Genomic DNA, 19,261 nt, shown 5'->3' on the forward strand with positions numbered 1-19,261 from the left:
GAATGATTAATTCAAAGATATATATATATATATATATATATATATATATATATATATATATATATCAAATGGAATAAGGAACAGAGCAAAGACCATTTCGACTGGATTTGAGAGTGGAGGAAAGAGTGTTTATATCATCAATGTAGTGTTCAATCCATGGAGATGGCAAATACTCTACAACTTGTAGGTGGTCTTCTTTGATATTTGTAGCCAAAATAATAGCCTGGTATTCAAGCCTTCTGGTAATGGACATTTTTGAATTTATCTAAGCTACTCATTGAATGCAGATACCATTATGTAAGACTCCTAGTCCATGCCCTTGGTTTGGTAAGACATGACACATTTTGAACTCTACTGGTGTAGCTGACAATTCAGAATTACTTCAATGCTAATGTGAGATAAGAGAATCCTGAAACATTTGTATTTCCATAAAAAATAAAGAAGTTTTATGCTAGAAAAAAGAACATTTTTAATTTTTCAATTCTATTTTAACATTACTATTGACCTATCACATGTGTAACTTACTCATTGTGCATATACTATAAAAATCTAACCATTTGAGACTTTACATAAAGTTTAAGTGCTATATTACACAAGAAGTTCTTGAATCATATATGATTATTACCTAAATAGTGATCCTTTAAAAAGTTTGTTTCACTTTCTGATTTTCATGCATAATTTTTCCTTTTTAATTTCATAATTTAAAAGTATTTTTAAAATTTAGTGTATATGAAGTAAACAGTTTTACTATGTGTGTTGTATATACTTTAATGATTTAATTTTTTTTTTTTAATTATCAAAAACTTGTTTTCTCTACCTGTCATTTACCCCACCATTTACCACTAAATGGTAGGAGGGAAGAAAACAAAACTCTAATGGCAAACAGTCATAATCAAGGTAAACAATTACCAAATCCATATAAGAACACTGTCCTTGGTCACAACCATGGCAATGTATATACCTATGTCTAAAAAATATATGCCTCACTCTTTACTTTGAATCCTCTATCTTTTTGTGAGGAGGTAAGTAGCATGTTTTAAAAACAATCCACTAGAATCATGAATAATCATTACCTTTGATTAATTGAACATTTCAGAATTTTTTCAAATAATATTTGTTACATAATAAATTATTACCCTTTGGCTTTATTCCTTCTGCATCAGTTCATAAAATCTCAGGTTTCTTTGAAACTGTACTATCTTTTTGGACTATTCTCTCTGTTAGTATTATTTCTGTTTCATAGATAAGGAAGTGAATTTACAGATGCTAAGTAATATGCCCTCCTAGTAAGTTGAAGAGCCAGAACAAGAAGACAGATCTCAACATCAAATTCAAAACCCTTTCTACTTCTCCATGCTACTAAAAAGCAGGAGATGATGTCAGAAACAATCGAAAAGCAATGGTCTAAAAAAGTAAGCTGTGGAATAAGGATTCAATAAAAACAGCCTAAGGCAAGTAAAGTAAAGGGGTTAGTAAGAGATGAAAAATAAAAGGGAAGAAGCAGGAGGAGGAATAGAAGGAAAGAAGAAGAGACGAAGGGAAGAAGAAGAGAAGGAAACACAAGGAAACAAGAAGAAAAGAGGAAAAAGAAGAAAAGAAGGGAAGCAAAAGAGAAGAACAACAATACAGCAACAGCAATAACAGAGACAGCAACAACAGCAACCATAACAACCAACAACAACAAGCAGGGTCTAATAGTTAAAGGAATCCAAAAATTTCACGAGAGTCATCAGATCTTATAAAACCAGGTAAAGATGACCAAAACTTTTTATAAGAAATTACCTGATATATAACTTGTCATCATCAATAGAAAACAGAAACTTGGCTATATAGAGTTGCAGCAGAACACATCATAAGTGTCTTGCCTGTGGTAACAAAGTCATAATTTTTCAGGAGCAAGACTTGAAGCAGATCTTTACTCCAAAGCCAGCTCTCTAGTCACTGAGTCACACTGCCTCTCTGACTAGTGTATTAGGACTTTGAAAATGGACATTGCAAAAGCAGCATCCATATTTCTTTTTAACTTTTATTCCTTATGCAATCAATGAAACATCTTTTTAGTAAACTATAACTAAACATAATTCTTGAACTTTTCTTTAATCTTTCAACTTAGGTACTCGATAGATAGAAACACTGATTTGGAGAGATATTTCAATATTGATGCCAACAGTGGAGTTATTACAACTGCCAAGTCTTTGGACCGGGAGACAAATGCTGTTCATAACATCACAGTCCTGGCAATGGAAAGTCGTAAGTAAAAAACTAAAAATTTGGAAGCTTAGGGATATGGGTGAGTAGATATATATCTTGTTAGATTAAGAATTTAATATTATGATAATTTATTATTTTTATTAAAACTTGAAAAGTCTCAACATTCTTTAATAATTCCTTATTTGTTTTTATATGTAAATATTTAAGAAAATAATTATAAAATATGAGTATATATTGATAAGCATTATTTTTGCATATGATTTATGGAGTTATTTTCATTTTACAACTCCTAGGCAGCAATTGAAAACATTTTATATTTGTACAAAGATATTTATATCTGTGAAAATATGCCTGTCTCTTCTTCTTGCTATGTCTATTTACCTAATCTACCAAATATCTTTTCTTTTCTTCTCAAATTTTGGAGACATAGCTCAGTGTAATGCATAAAGGACCAGCCCTGGAGTCCTGTCTGACATTTAGTAAACCTGTTTTCATAAGAGTTCACTTTACCTCTCAATGTCCAGAACAGCTATGAACTAATCATTAATCAATAAAAATTTATTAGGCACCAACTCTGTGACTGGTACTGTGGTAAGAGCCAGAGATACAAAAAGAGGCAGGATACAGTCCCTTTCCACAAGAAGTTTATAGACTAATTCAGAAGAAAACATGCAAACAAACTGTATATAGGATATTTATTAAATAATTAAGGAAAGGGAAGGCTTCTTGTGAAAATTGTGATTGTGTTATAGACAAGTTGTCAACCTTCATTGGTGAAGAGAGTTTCCACAGTGATTTCACTGATAATCACAGGTCTATAACAAGCTATACTCTCAAACTTTTCAAGGTTTGTTTTTTCAAGGATAGAATGCCAGAAAACCTGAAGAATCCTTTTTGTTCCACATTTTCATATTATAGCAATAGAACATTCCAGAAAAACTAATGAACTTTATTGAGGACATATTCTTTCTGATGAGACTGAATATTAGAATGCAGCCATCTCAATTGCTGTTAGCAAGTCACCTAAAAAATAAAAGAAGAAGAAAGGAAGAAAAGGAAAAAAAAAAAGAGAGGGGACAAAGGGAAGAAGAGAAGGAAGAGGAAGAGAAAATAAGATGGAAGGAAGGTGGACATCTTATTAAATGCTTACTATGTCCCAGCCATTATAGTAAGTGCTGGAAGTGTAAAGAAAACTTAAAACACAAAAGTTCTTGTCTTTAAGGAGCTTATATTCAAATTGTAGAAGACAGTACATACGAGGCTAGAAAAATAGTGCATGGGAGTGGAGCACAAAGAGGGAGTGATGAAGTCCCTGGTGTGAAGCCCTGATTTTAAAGTATAGAAAGTCAAGAGTGGAGTAGGGAGGGAATAAAAGCTGGCCCACCTAGTCCCCTCCACAAAAATAGATGCCCTGGAGTACATTACAGTGGCAGAAAGGGCAGACATAATATAGATGTTATGGAGAAAGTACAAGTGACATAGGGATGGTTAGATGTTCTAGGGCAAAGAAGCCACAAGTCTTTAGGGGATTTCCAGGATGAGATAGCAAGTGAGTTATGATTTTGAAGTTCAGAAAGTTAAGACCAAAGCAGGGAGATCTCAAATTAAATATTTATATAATAGGAGCATGTTATTAAATTATCTGACTTCACAGGAAAATAGTATCACAAACTTAGAACTATACAGAACTCCAGATAATATCAAAGGGACCCTCTTATTTTAAAGGAGGTAAGACAAAAATTACAAATTAAATCCAAGGTCATATGTTTAAGTTTCTAAAGTGAGATATGAGCTTGATTTCCTAACCTTTTCTGTTACTTCTCCAAGTTTTTTTATACTTTTAAGGAACAGGAAATCCTACATTCTTCAAGTATATTGGAATCTAATTTTAGATTCTATTTTGGCCCCTTTTTATTAAGTGATAGAATTATATTATGGACATAAAATGGAAGTTATTATTTTATAATATTACTGCATTTTTAATATATGTTTTTCTAAGCAAAGGTTAGTAGAAACATATATTTTCCAGATGAGTATTTTACAGGAATATTTTCTCTTTGATCTAGAGAATCCATCTCAAGTAGGAAGAGGCTATGTGGCCATCACTATTTTGGACATCAATGACAATGCCCCTGAATTTGCCATGGATTATGAGACCACTGTCTGTGAAAATGCCCAACCTGGTCAGGTAGGAATTATTATAAACACATCCCTAAATGGATTCATTTCTCTTAGTTATTTTGCTGCTCCTTTGAAATTCTTGACACTTCAAAAATAAACTATAACATCTTATCTCAGCAATCTAACTAAAAACTTTAGGTGAAACATAAACTAATATAAAAGTCCCCTTCAAATCCTGATCTATTTTAGATGGTGAAAATTCCTCAGGGGAAAAAATATTTAAAATTAAAAATTCCTTGGTAAATAGTTAAATGTCTCATTTCCTTACAAAAAAGTTCAATCCCCTAGTGTACTCAGTAGATTTTAAGCATATTTTCTTTTAAATACAAGTGTCCAAAACAATTGGTCTCAGCTTGGTTTGCACATTTGTATTGTGCTAGATGTTTGTGGTCCATATAATAAAGTTTTACCAGCATTATTTGTCTTTGATGCTTAAAAAAATAAATTCTTGGATAAATGAATTTTGTTCAGATCATTTTAATATGTGGTCTCCTTTATCCCCACAATTCACTCATTAAAATTTTAGCCACTGATAAGCTTGAAATTTAGTGGTTCTCTATTTTTTTTTTCTTTTTGCTTATAACAGTATTCCTTGCTTTGAATCATTGTACTGTGAAGATTTATATTTACAACAAAAAAGGATTACCTAGTAGTCAGGTCTCAAATCCCATTACCTAACTTTCCTTTTCTTTTTCTAAAATCCCCAAATTTGTTTCTTTCTATACTTATCTAGAACTCGGCAGAGGAGGGATTGTGATGCTTTTAATGGAATCTTCCCACAAAAAAGTGGAACAAGAGACAGCAGTGTGTATCTGAGAGCAGGGCATATAGAATGAGGTTGTCTAGGGTGGTGGGAAGGAATTTGACAGCACATTTAGAAAAAAATGGGAAACACTTATGCTGGGTCATATCATTTTAGACCTATATTTATCATTATAATATATATTTATCATTATAAATTCTTCTTTCCATAAGACACATATGTGTTTGTTACTCATTGGCATATTGTCCAATTAATAGTACACTTATTATTCTTTCATGCTTCCCAATATTTCTTTCTAGATTATCCAGAAAATCAGTGCAGTTGATAAAGATGAGCCATCCAGCGGTCACCAGTTTTACTTCAGCTTAACAGCTGATGCAGCAAATAATCACAATTTTTCTTTAAAGGACAACAAAGGTAAGACTGAGTGACAGTTACCACTGAACCCAGCAGATGAATAATACTGAAAGTCCCTTGTTGTTTAGTTCAATGCTGATTATGAGATACATGGATTATTATTATTTTTTGCCACAAGGACATTAATTAAAGGGCAATGAGTCCCTTAAGTAATTTTTATCTATGGATTAGCTGTCATGAAGAAGAAGCTGTTGTTTAAATGATTTTAAGCTTGAAGCAAAAGAGTGGGAGGTCAAATCATTCTGTCGACACTTCCTTTTTTTTTTCCCTTCAAGTAACTTGCTTCACTTTTTGTACATCATACTCTTTATCCAAATTAGCTTTAAAATTGGGTTCCAGTTGACTGCCTTCCTAAGTCTTTATGCTTTGTTCCTTTTCAAGTTTTTAATTTTTTTAATCCAAACTACAAATTTTAAACTTAAACAGAGATAATTCTGTTCATTTTAAATCATTACATCATTTAAAAGAAGTTTTAGAGGAAACATGTCCACATGCTTTTAATAAGCTGGCTCAGATTTTGCACTAGGCTGTGTTCTCAATATGGATTGATTCATATTCAGTATATTTGTGTATTTATTTCTTGGCAAAGTAAAGGATTTGCAACTAATATAAGGGATAATTTGAACTGTAATGAATGTTCTCACTCAGCATTAGATTCTAGATCTTCATTATGACTTTGGTTTAGATTTCATATGCGAATCACTTTTTCTCACAGGAAAGTGACCCTGCATTCAGTGCCTCTGATTTCTATCATTACCCAAGTGTGCTATCATAATCAGTCTATATCTTCCATGTAGTTTTAGCTTTTATTTAGGCTTCATTTTGCTCTTTTATCAGAAAAGAAAGGAAGATGATATTCTCTTAGACCTTTCTCTTATTCCTTGGCATGATACTGGCAGTAAGAAATTACCTGTGTAGCTGATATCTAAACACTTTTGTAGCTGTGAGAAAGGAAAGTCATTGGCACATTGCTTAGTTATCACTAGGCTAGATATAGCTCTGTCTTCTACCCAAGAGTAACTTGGTAAGCAGTCATGAATCCGTGGCAAACATATCTGCTTAGGTATATTGAGTCTTTGACAGTACTTCCTCTGGAAATGATCTTTCTAAAAGAAATAGAAATAAGTAGAAAGAGATTCATTTTTCTCTATTAATACAAACTTTTGAGCCCTCAGGTAATTTTGACTTATTTTCTCTAGGAAATAATAGGTATGATTAGATGAAGGATTCATATGGTTCATTGTAAAGACCACAGATCTGGAGTCAAAGCACCTAATTTTGAGTTATTCATATATTTGTGATTTATAGAAACATTAATGCACATGAACATTGTTAAAATTAATATAGTAATTTTTAAATGTAAATGATATCCTTTAAAGATTCCATGTTCATTCTTTCTATAACTTCCTTAGAATATTGGGTGTATGTGTATCTATATACACATAGACTTATGCATATATACAGAGAGAGAAAGAAATGGAGATAGCCAGACAGATGGGCTCTTAAAATCAAGCTATGTTCTTCCTGTCTCATATAATCACAGGTAATAAATGTTCTGCAATCACAAGTGAGGTTATCATTTTGTTGATGGTATTTGAAACAGAATGAAATCCAGCTTGCTCTTTCATTATGGCATTATTGGCACTAAATTGCTAACAGTATAGATTGGGGAGGAAAAAGAAAAACATTGCTAGCAAAATAAGCCAGTACACTTTAAAATGTAGTCAGTAAAACCAACTATATTCATGCTTATTTCCACCTGTGCATTTTTAAATTGAAATAAAAGTTAGGATTTATCAAGATTTCATAGCCAATCAATCCTCTAGCTTGTTAGTTAGCACATATTCAGATAATCTTGAGAATTCCATCACAGTATAGATGACCAACATTCATATGTTAAAATTATAATTATTGCTTTAGCACAAAGAGTTTGGTGAATAAGAGAATCTCTTGCCTAAAGGAAAAAGTTGAGAATTTGGAGTCAGGACTGGCTTTGGCTAATGGTGGTAAATTATAAAAAGCATTAAAGTAAAACATTGAGAGAATTGAGGAGAATCACCAGACCAATGGTGGTAGTAGTAGAAGTCTGGGATATTAATGTGAATTAATCTATTTCGTGCTATAGTAAAATCCTGGCTAAGAGTCAAAAGACCTCAGTTCAAATACTAGAGGCACGAGCAAAAGTGTACTGCTCTTGGAATCAGTAAGAACTGAATTCAAATCTAGCATCAGACACTCACTAGCTGGGTGACCTTACACAGGTCTTTTAAATTCTTTTTGCCTCAATTGTTTCAGTTGTTAAATGAGAATAACAGTAGCAATGACCTTCCAGGGTTGTGGAAGGACCAAATGAGATATTTGTAAAGCTCCAACTATAATAACAGGCTCTTATTAGATGCTTAATAAGTACTTTTATCTTTCCTGCCTGCCTATGGGCAATTAATTAACTTCTCTGAGCCTTAATGTTTCACATATAAATTGACTGGATTCAACTAGAGCATCTGTAAATTTCCTTCAGGTTCTAAATCTGTGAACCTATTTTATATTAAATAGATATTTTCAAGAGTCATCAATAAAGCCAAATCCAGCCTGGAGTGAGCAGTGCTTCTTGGGGTTTCCTAAAAAATAACCAACTCAATTATATGTGAGACTAGGCAAAAATGAAATGAAAAATAGATGACTTTTTTTTTCTCTTATTTCTAACATTGCATCCCTGCCCTCTGGTCTTTTCTTTCTCCAGCCCTTTTTTTAAACATTTGGCAAACATTATCATGTGTACTTGAATCCCTATCCAATCATCAATAATGCTTTGTCAGATCTTATCATCTGCTTCTTTTGTTCCTTTCATGCTCTGATTAACTGAGCCAGAGGAAATCACTGCATAGTACTTATTGGATTCAGGACAAATTTATGTAATCTAAACTCAGTTGGAGAGCAGAAAGGTGGCAAAACATATTCCTGACCAATTCTTGCTCAAAAACTTCCTAGCTATATGACCTTGGGCAAGCCAGTCAACCTTTTTCCCTCGGTTTCTTCACCTGTAAAATGAACTGAAGAAAGAAATAGCAAACCATTCCAGTGCCTTTGCCAAGAAAATCCCAGAAGAGGGTAGGAAGAGCTGGACACAACTGAAAGGACTGAATAATAAACTCAATTGAACCTTCCTTGCTGCATGGCAGTCATTCTGTCACTCCCGTTCCAAAGTTCATATCTCCAATCTCTAAAACACATCAATTCCTACACTCTTAGCTGAGATTGCCTTTGTTTTTGTTCAGTTATTTTTCAGTAATTTCTGATTGTTTATAACCTCATTGAGTTTTCTTGGCAAACATGCTAGAATGATTTGCCACTGCCATCTCCAATTCATTTAACAGATGGGGAAATTGAGGCAAATAGGGTTAAATGACTTGTCTAAGGTTAACACTGCTAGTAAATTTTTGATCTTTGATTTGAAATTAGGAAGATGAGTCTTCCTGAATTCAGGCTTGAAACTATCCACTGTATGATTTTACTGCTCCTTGGTGAGGTCTTCCCTGGCTTCATAATTTACAAAAAAATGAAGCAATTTGCTAAGAGCTTCTATTTATCCCCTTAATCTCATCTCATGTTATTTAGACATTTTTTTCTTACTATCTTAACCATTACTCTGGTCTCAGATAAATAGAAGCCTTCTTGTCAAAGCTAAACCCCAACAGAAGCACCTTTGATCTCACTGCCCTGTATTTTCTCCAGCAGATTAACCCCATGATCACTCTTATTCTCTTGTCTTCAGTGTCTTCCCTCTTTTGACTTTTCTTTTACTGCCTATAGAAATGTCAATACCTCTTCTGTTCTTAAAAAAAAAACAAAACCCTCTAGCTATCATCTTATTTCTCCTCTTCTTTATTTTAACTCTATGAGAAATCATCTATGCTTCTGTTCCTCCTTTCCAAATGCTCTGTAGTCTGATTTTCAGCTTTGTCTTTTAGCTGCAATTGTGCATTGTTAAGTTACCAGTGATTTCTTAATGACCAAATCTAATGGTCTTTTCTCAAGCTTCATCCTTCTTATACTTAGTAGCACTTGACATTTATGATCAAACTCTCCTCCTAGACACACTCTCCTCTTGGCTTTCATGACACTGCACTCTCCTAGTTCTCTTTCTACCTGTCTGGATGCTCATTTTACAGTCTTTTTTCTTGATTCTTTCACTTCTGAGGTTCCAGAGATCTCTGTCCTGCACTTTTTTTTTACTCTATCCTATCTTGCTTAGTGATCTCATCAGTTGTGATGAGTTCATTGAGCATTCTATGATGATGATTCCTCATCTATAAATTCAGACCTAGTGCCTCTACTAATCTCTAATGTCCCATTATCAAAATATGTTTTGCACATCTTAAGTTAGATGGCTTATAAAGATCTCAAATGCAAAGTTCCAAAACATATTGTTTTCCCCTTTCCCTCAAAAAACACTTTCATTCTTTTGAACTTCTATAATTTAAAGAAAACAATGATTGATCTTTTTTCAAACATTTATTATTTTACTCCCCTTCTTCCCCCTCAGTGGAACAGTAACAAAAAAGAAAGAAAAAGAAAACCCTCACAATAAATATGCATAGTCTGGCAAAAAGAAAATCAATACTGGCAAAAATATATCTCATTCTGAGTTTTATGTCCATTACTTCTCCAGCAAGAAAGTGATATCTTCAGTCCTCTAGACTCATGGTTTATCACTGCATTGAGCAGAGATCTAGGCTTTCGAAGTTGTTTTTCTTTATAGTCATTGTAGAAATTGGTGTAATTCTGCTCATTTCACTTCATTTGTTTGTAGAGTTTCCTTGTTTTCTCTGAAACTAACCATTTTGTCATTTCTTATGAAACAATAATATTCTATCATATGCCATACTTTATTCAGCCATTTTCTACTTGTGGAATACTAAACTTCCCCATTATTTTCATTTCTATTATTTCTATTTATTATATATAATATATTAATATATTTCTATATTATTGTCACACCCATTCTCCTAATCATCTAAGCTCACAACCTTTTTGTTATCTTTGACTCTTCACACATACTCCCCAAATACATTCTGCTACAGAATATTGTCATTCTATCTTCACACTATCTCCTATATTTCTGCTTTTCTTCACTCAAACTATCAATACCTTACATCAGGTCTTCAATTTCTACTTGAACTATTGTGATAGACTCCTATTTGGTCCATTACAATCCTTACTCCATTCAGCTGATAAAAAAGTGATCTTTCTAAAAGCATGATGGGCACATCTCTCCTCATTCCTAAACTTCAATGGCTCCCTATTATTTCAAAAATAAAGTTTTCTCTTTGACATTTAAAGGTCTTCAAAGAGTTGTATCTTCCTACCTTTCTAGGATTTCTAAATGTTACTTCTCTTCACATCCTCTAATATCAGCTATAATACCTCAAATATTTGGTTGTTTCTTACACATAACATTCCATTTTCCTTCTTCAGGCCTTTTTACTAGTCCAAGCCTGGACTACTGTTCCTCAACACCTCTACCACTTAGTTTCCGTACTTTTCTTCTAGTAACAGTTCAAATCCCACCTTCTTTAGAAGGTTTCCCTATGTCTACACCACTTTTCCAGGTTTTAGCAACCTTCCTTAGAATCTTCCTGAAGGAGAAAGCCATAAAAGAAAGCAAACATATTATTACTTCAAATATGATTATGTAGAAAATGTAAAATTTTTACTTGAAAGAATTTTAGGAAGGAGAGATCACTTTTTAAAGTGAAGAGAGTATTACTGTCAGGGAAATAATTATAAAGATAGTATCATTTTAATATGGGTTCTGAAGGAAGAAAAAAATTCCAGTAGGCTAAAACTAGAATAAGATGAATGCCTTCCAGATATGAAGAATATATCTAGGTATTTAAGTGTCAAAGGTGGGAAAACAAGTAATCCATTCTAACTGGAGCCATATCTATATGAAGAGGAATATTGTTTACTTGTGATGGAAAGGTAAGTAGCAAACAAACTGGAAAGGGCCTACAATTAACCAAGTTAAGTAGTTTATAATGTTTTGCTTTGCTTTATTTTTGGTAGGCAATGGGGAGTGACTGGAGATTTTTGAACAGAAGAATGATGGTGATTAGATCTATGCAATAGAAAATGTTATTCTCTTTGCTAAGGTTCTATAGCACAACTAAACAAATGTGATGAGATTAAGTGCCGTTTAATATAAGAAATGATATAGATAGTTTTTTTTTTCTCATTTAGCATACTACCTAAAATTTTTCAGTCATGAATGAGTAAACAAAATGGTTTGGATTTCTTCCATAGCAATCAACATATTAAAGTAAAACTGATAAATGAAACCACAATTCTCAAACTTTTAAAACAAAAAAAAAAAATTAAGGGGGTATTGAAATCTAAAAAAAAAAATTAAGAGGCATTATATCCATAGGAAGTAATTCATTTAAGAAACACAATACAAAAATGCCCAGTCATCCAAGGATCTCAATGGAAAGGTCAATTATGGTTATTAAATTATTCCACCAAACATCATGCCTTATTACCTGTCTCTTTCTTAATCCTAGATAATACTGCCTCAGTACTCACCAGAAGGAATGGATTCCGGAGACAAGAACAGTCTGTTTACTATTTGCCAATTTTCATCGTGGACAGTGGTTCTCCTTCCCTTAGCAGTACCAACACTCTTACCATTCGAGTATGTGACTGTGATGCAGATGGCATAGCTCAGACATGTAATGCAGAGGCTTACATTTTACCAGCAGGACTAAGCACAGGAGCACTTATAGCAATCCTTGCCTGTGTCCTGACATTATTAGGTAAGTACCAGAAGCATCACCCATTTTCCCTGCCTTAGCCCAATAGACAAAGCAAGGGACATGGTTACAAATATTGGTACTTGGCTCTGTTCCATACTATTTACTTTTAGTTTTACTTAGGGTATTAACATAAATATTATTCTAAATAGTGTTTTATATCACTAAGAAACACAAAGTTAATTGTCTGTTCACATCAAATTTAGATAAATTATATCAAAGTTGAGCAGCCTCCAGTGGCACATTTAAAGTAAAGCTCATGAGGAATTATATCAATTTCATCTTATAAAACAGTTGAAGATAAATTGTTCACATTTTAAAATGGCTTTGTAAAAGGGTGGTTTTTAACTTCTTACAGCTGTTTATTTTCAGATTACTGTATTTTGCTTATATGCCCACTGAGAGCACACCATTTCATTTTTCCTTTAAAAGTTCCTTACAAATATTCTCTCATAAGTAGTTTATTCAAATGCTAGCAATTGGAAGTGCTGTGAATTAATGAGAAGAGCTACAGTTTCTTTTAAATGGTATTCTTTTATTGTATCTATCTATCTATCTATCTATCTATCTACTTATTGCAATACTAAATTAATAGCATAAGTGGAAGACAAAGCAGGAGATATATTTAGCAAATTGTGAACTTGATCCAGAAGTTCACTCAATACAATAGTAGCTATTTAAGTCAATTTTACAATATAACAGGTAACTCAGTTAATCATCATGGTTTGGAAATGGAATATGCCAACACGTTTTCCTTTTAACTATGGGTTAACCCATTCTTATATGTAAAGAATACCCCTTGGCTAAGAGAGAGAGAGAGATATTGTGTGAACATGCATCTACTTTCTTTCATGTGAGCATAATTATGATGCTTTATTTCTCAATTGCTGATTTAAAAAACCTGAAAGCAAAGTGAAGCCAACAAAAATGCAAAACTTAAGTAGTATCCTACTAAACATAACATAGTATCCAAACTAAACATAAAAGGGAAAATAATTTCCTAAAGTTCCACAATGTGATAAGAGGCTTCAGAAGTTCTCAAGTAAATATAGGCATTTAAAAATTAAAGTTTTGTTTGAACTGAAATCAAATTGAGATCATTCTGAGTAAGGGTAGAACAATAGAATATAATCAGATTGAAAAAAAAAAGAAGCTGTGAAAACCTAAAACATTGTTTCTCCAAATTAAGAAAAAAATGATTAAAAGTTGAATCCATTTCTCCACCTTTGAATTAAAACTTTTCAGAAATCCTTATTAAAAAACAGCAACAACAACAAAACCCACATAAATTAATTAAACATTATCTCACCAACAACACAATCCACATTTTGTAGATAACAAAGATTTTATAATATTTTCCATGGACTGGGTCAGCCTATGATTTAAAAATTATAAAGTTTAACCATATTCACAAAGTAAATTTGTGGCAGAAGCAGGTTACACTACTCAGATTTCAACTTCTAATCTTATCTTAATTCAGTTGTAAGATATTTGTAGGATTTTGGTCTTCATATAAGCAAACCAAATACATTATTTAAAAATTCCTTTCTGTGTTGATCAAAAACAAGTTGACAAGAAACTTTAAATGATGAAAATATTTTATACATATATATAGTGCTTTACATTTTAAAAAGTGCTTTCATATTTATTTAAATATATTTCAAATTATAAAGAAACCTCCAGTTTTAAAATCTTGTGTACTTCATTCAATTTTAGTTTCTAAATGTTTCAAGATAGTTTGGCTTAATTAGAACCTGATGGTGTCAAACATATAAATTCAAAATGGATACAATTCATCTTATCAAAGGTAAGTTACTAGAAGTCTTAGTCATTATCATTTTCAAGACTTGCAAAATGAACCAATGTCTTTTTCTGGATCTTACTTGAATTTTTTAGAAGCAACCATTATAGAACTTCATATCTTTCCCCAACAACTTCCTTTTAGTCTTTTGCATTATTTTATGTTTACCCAAAAGCTTTTTCAATGTATTTATGCCCAGAATTTTAAAAACAATAAAATTAAAGCATAACTAACTGATCTACTCTCACTGCATTTGTAAATGAATTTGGAAACCCATAAATGAAATTAGGCTCTTTGGATGGCACAACAACTCTGGCCAAGCACTTGACTATCTAAGTCTATGTGGATTTCCTTGCTATGTGTAAGAAATTGCTGTGGATATTTTTCTTGGTTTCAGGGCTTGAAGCACAAACCTCCATACACCATGGAACAGACACAAGGAAAGCATAATTCTAAAAAAGAATTGATGTTGTCTTTTAGTTTCAAGTTCATATAAAGGCATGGACTTGAAAAAAGTATTCCTTTTTGGCTGAAAAAGAAATACTGCTACTGTGAAACTAGATTCTTTGTCAGTGATCCTATGAAACCTGGTTACAACACACTAAAAGACAAAACAGAAGCTTCCTTCTGTTCTTCAATCTCACATTGCCAACAAATTATTAGACACTTTAAACTGGATGTCTTGTAGGCTTCTCAAACTGAATGTGTCCAAAAACCAGAATTCACCATTTTTTCCCTAAAAAAAAAATCCTATCCTTCTTCCTAACTTGCTTAGATCAACTGAAGCTACTGGACATTTCAGGGTGTGAAATTGCAGTCATCCTTGATCTTTTTCTTTCAAATTTTACATGAAATCATTTGGCAGGATTATTTTATGGCCATAATTAATTTCCCATGTGTTCTTTTATCTCCATGACATGGTCACTACCCTAATTCAGGCCATCATCTCTCACTTGGACTATTAAAATAGCTTCTGAATTGATCTTGCTGCTCACAGCTGCCAGATTGATACATCTAAAGCATACTTCTAACCATGCCATTCTTTTACTCAGTAATTCCAGGGGCCCAAAATAATTTTAGGACCATGTACAAATTCTGCTATGTGCCATTCACAACTTGGCTCCAGACTACCTTTTATTAAATTCATTAACCTTGTTTATGTACTCTGGGTCAGCTGCATTGCCTTCTTGTTGTTCCTCAGACAAGATATTAGGTCCCATTTCCCACAATTATCTTGAATATATATATATATATATATATATATATATATATATATATATATATATATAAAATCTTTGTAAAGTATCTGTGCATAGATAGAAGACAATAAATGTTTATTCCCATTTTTTCCCTTACATACTATTATTTATAAAATGTGATAGTCACTTTACTTTTATCATACATGTTTCTATTGCTTTTTGGATTATCTGTAATGTTCATGTTTGTGAAAGGAAATATACAGGCAAATAGGTGGCTCAGCAGATAAAATGTTGGGTTTATATTCAGAAAGGCCTGAGTTTAAATATTGCCCAGGGTTGTTGTTGTTTAGTTTTGTTTTTTATTATAGCTTTTTATTTACAAGTTATATGCATGGGCGATTTTACAGCATTGACAATTGCCAAACCTTTTGTTTCAATTTTTCCCCTCCTTCCCCCCACCCCTCCTCTAGATGGCAGGATGAACAGTACATGTTAAATATATTAAAATATAAATTAAATAAAAAATACGTTTACATGTCAAAACCGTTATTTTGTTGTACAAAAAGAATCGGATTCTGAAATATAGTACAATTAGCCTGTCAAGGAAAAAAATATTCAGGCAGGCAAAAATATAGGGATTGGGAATTTAATATAATGGTTCTTAGTCATTTCCCAGAGTTTTTTCGCTGGGTGTAGCTGGTTCAGTTCATTACTGCTCCCTTGGAACTGATTTGGTTAATCTCATTGTTGAAGAGGGCCACGTCCATCAGAATTGATCATCGTGTAGTATTGTCGTTGGAGTATATAATGATCTCCTGGTCTTGCTCATTTCACTTTGCATGAGTTCATGTAAGTCTCTCCAGACCTTTCTGAAATCATCCTGTTGGTCATTTCTTACAATACAATAATATTCCATAATATTCATATACCACAATTTATTCAACCATTCTCCAATTGATGGGCATCCACTCAGTTTCCAGTTTCTGGCCACTACAAAGAGGGCTGCCACAAACATTCTTGCACATACAGGTCCCTTTCCCTTCTTTAAGATCTCTTTGGGATATAAGCCTAGTAGTAACACTGCTGGATCAAAGGGTATGCACAGTTTGATAACTATTGAGCATAGTTCCAAATAGCTCTCCAGAATGACAGGATGTATTTACAATTCCACCAACAATGTATTAATGTCCCTGTTTTCCCACATCCCCTCCAACATTCCGCATTATCTTTCCCTGTCATTCTAGCTAGTCTAATAGGTGTGTAGTGATATCTCAAGGTTGTCTTAATTTGCATTTCTCTGATTAATAATGACTTGGATCATCTTTTCATATAGCTAGAAATAGTGTCAATTTCTTCATCTGAGAATTGTCTGTTCATATCCTTTGACCATTTATCAATTGGAGAATGGCTTGGTTTCTTATTAATTAGAGTCAGTTCTCTATATATTTTGGAGATGAGGCCTTTATCAGAACCTTTGACTGTAAAAATGTTTTCCCAGTTTATTGCTTCCCTTCTAATCTTGTCTGCATTAGTTTTGTTTGTACAAAAACTTTTCAATTGGTATAATCAAAATTTTCTATTTTGTGATCAATAATGATATCTAGTTCTTCTTTGGTCATAAATTCCTTCCTCTTCCACAGATATGAGAGGTAAACTATACTGTGTTCCTCTAATTTATTTATAATCTCATTCTTTATGCCTATGTCATGAACGCATTTTGACCTTTTCTTGGTGTACAGTGTTAAGTATGGGTCAATGCCTAGTTTCTGCCATACTAGTTTCCAATTTTCCCAGCAATTTTTCTCAAACAATGAGTTCTCATCCCAAAAGCTGTGGTCTGTGGGTTTGTCAAACACTAGAGTATTAAGATTATTGACTGTTTTGTCCTTTGAACCTAACCTATTCCACTGATCAACTACTCTATTTCTTAGCCAATACCAAATGGTTTTGGTAACAGCTGCTTTATAATATAATTTTAGATCTGGTGCAGCTAGGCCACCTTCATTTGATTTTTTTCCCCCATTAATTCCCTTGAAATTCTTGACCTTTTGTTTTTCCATATGAATTTAGTTGTTATTTTTTTCTTGGTCATTAAAATGGTCTTTTGGGAGTCTGATTGGTGGTATAGCTTAGTTAGATTAGTTTAGGTAGTATTGTCATCTTTCTTATATTTGCTCGCCCTATCCAAGAGCATTTAATATTTTTCCAATTGGTTAGATCAGATTTAATTTGTGTGGAAAGTGTTTTGTAGTTTTGCTCATAAAGTTTCTGATTTTCCTTTGGCAGATAGATTTCTAAGTATTTTATACTATCAGTAGTTATTTTAAATGGAATTTATCTTTGTAACTCTGACTGTTGGATTTTGTTGGTGATATATAAGAATACTGATGACTTATGTGGGTTTATTTTGTATCCTGCAATTTTACTAAAGGTGTGGATTGTTTCTAATAACTTTTTAGTAGAATCTCTAGGGTTCTCTAAGTACACCATCATATCATCAGCAAAGAGTGATAATTTGGTTACCTCGTTGTCTACTCTAATTCCTTCAATCTCTTTCTCAGCTCTTATTGCCAAAGCTAGCATTTCTAATACAACATTGAATAGTAGCAGTGATAGTGGGCAACCTTGTTTGACTCCTGATCTTATTCGAATGGTTGTAGTTTGTCCCCATTACATATGATGCTTATTGATGGTTTTAAATAGATGCTACAGATTATTTTAAGGAAAAGTCCATTTATTCCTATATTCTCAAATGTTTTTAATAGAAATGGATGTTGGATTTTATCAAATGCTTTTTTAGCATCTATTGAGATGATCATATGGTTTTTGTTAATTTGGTATTAATATGGCCAATTATACTGATAATTTTCCTAATATTGAACCAGCCCTGCATTCCTGGCATAAATCCTACTTGATCATAGTGAATTACCCTGGGAAAGATTTTCTGTAGTTTTTTGCTAATATCTTATTTAAGATTTTAGCATCAATATTCATTGGGGATATTGGTCTATAATTTTCTTTCTCTGTTTTCAACTGACCTGGTTTAGGTATCAGTACCATATCTGTGTCATAAAAGGAATTTGGTAGGACTCCTTCATTCCATATTTTATCAACTAGTTGACATAGCATTGGGGCTAATTGTTCTTTAAATGTTTGGTAGAGTTCACATGTAAATCCATCTGATCCTGGGGATTTTTTCTTAGGGAGTTGATTAACAGCTTGTTCTATTTCTTTTTCTGAAATGGGACTGTTCAGGCAATTTATTTCCTCCTCTGTTAATCTGGGAAGTCTATATTTTTGGAGGTAGTCATCCATTTCACTTAGGTCATCAAATTTATTGACATAAAGTTGTGCAAAGTAACTCCTTATTATTTCTCTAATTTCCTCTTCAGTGGTGGAAAGTTCCCCCTTTTCATTTTTAAGACTACTAATTTGATTTTCATCTCTCCTTTTTCTAATCAGATTTACCAAAGGCTTATCTATTTTATTGCTTTTTTTTTCATAAAACCAACTCCTAGTTTTATTTAGTAGTTTAATAGTTTTTTTTTTTTTTTACTTTCAATATTTTTAATTTTAGAAATTCACATTTAGTATTTGAGTGGAAGTTTTTAATTTGGTCTTTTTCTAGCGTTTTTAGTTGCAATCCAATTCATTGATCTTCTCTTTCTCTGTTTTATTCAAGTAAGCTTCTAAGGATATAAAATTTCCTCTTATTACCGCTTTGGCTGCATCCCACAAATTTTGGTATGATGTCTCATCATTGTCATTATCTTGAGTGAAATTATTATTTGCGTCTATAATTTGCTGTTTCACCCAATCATTCTTTAAGATGAGATTTTTTAGTTTCCAATTACTTTTTTGTCTATTTACCTCTAACTTT

General features: G+C 32.6%; 1 protein-coding gene across 2 annotated transcripts in view; it reads left to right on the forward strand.

Annotated features, from left to right (window-relative positions):
• The window catches only part of CDH7 (cadherin 7), a 212,836-nt gene that overhangs the window by 174,881 nt on the left and 18,694 nt on the right, over positions 1-19,261 (forward strand). For both annotated transcript variants that reach the window (XM_003760086.3, XM_031946685.1), the window contains exons 8-11: positions 2,114-2,250; positions 4,278-4,399; positions 5,455-5,572; positions 12,133-12,384. In XM_003760086.3, the coding sequence (XP_003760134.1) occupies positions 2,114-2,250; positions 4,278-4,399; positions 5,455-5,572; positions 12,133-12,384 (629 nt within the window). The remainder of the gene's footprint in view (positions 1-2,113; positions 2,251-4,277; positions 4,400-5,454; positions 5,573-12,132; positions 12,385-19,261) is intronic.

This window comes from Sarcophilus harrisii, chromosome 1 (genome assembly GCF_902635505.1).
Source record: "Sarcophilus harrisii chromosome 1, mSarHar1.11, whole genome shotgun sequence".
NCBI lineage: Eukaryota > Metazoa > Chordata > Mammalia > Dasyuromorphia > Dasyuridae > Sarcophilus > Sarcophilus harrisii.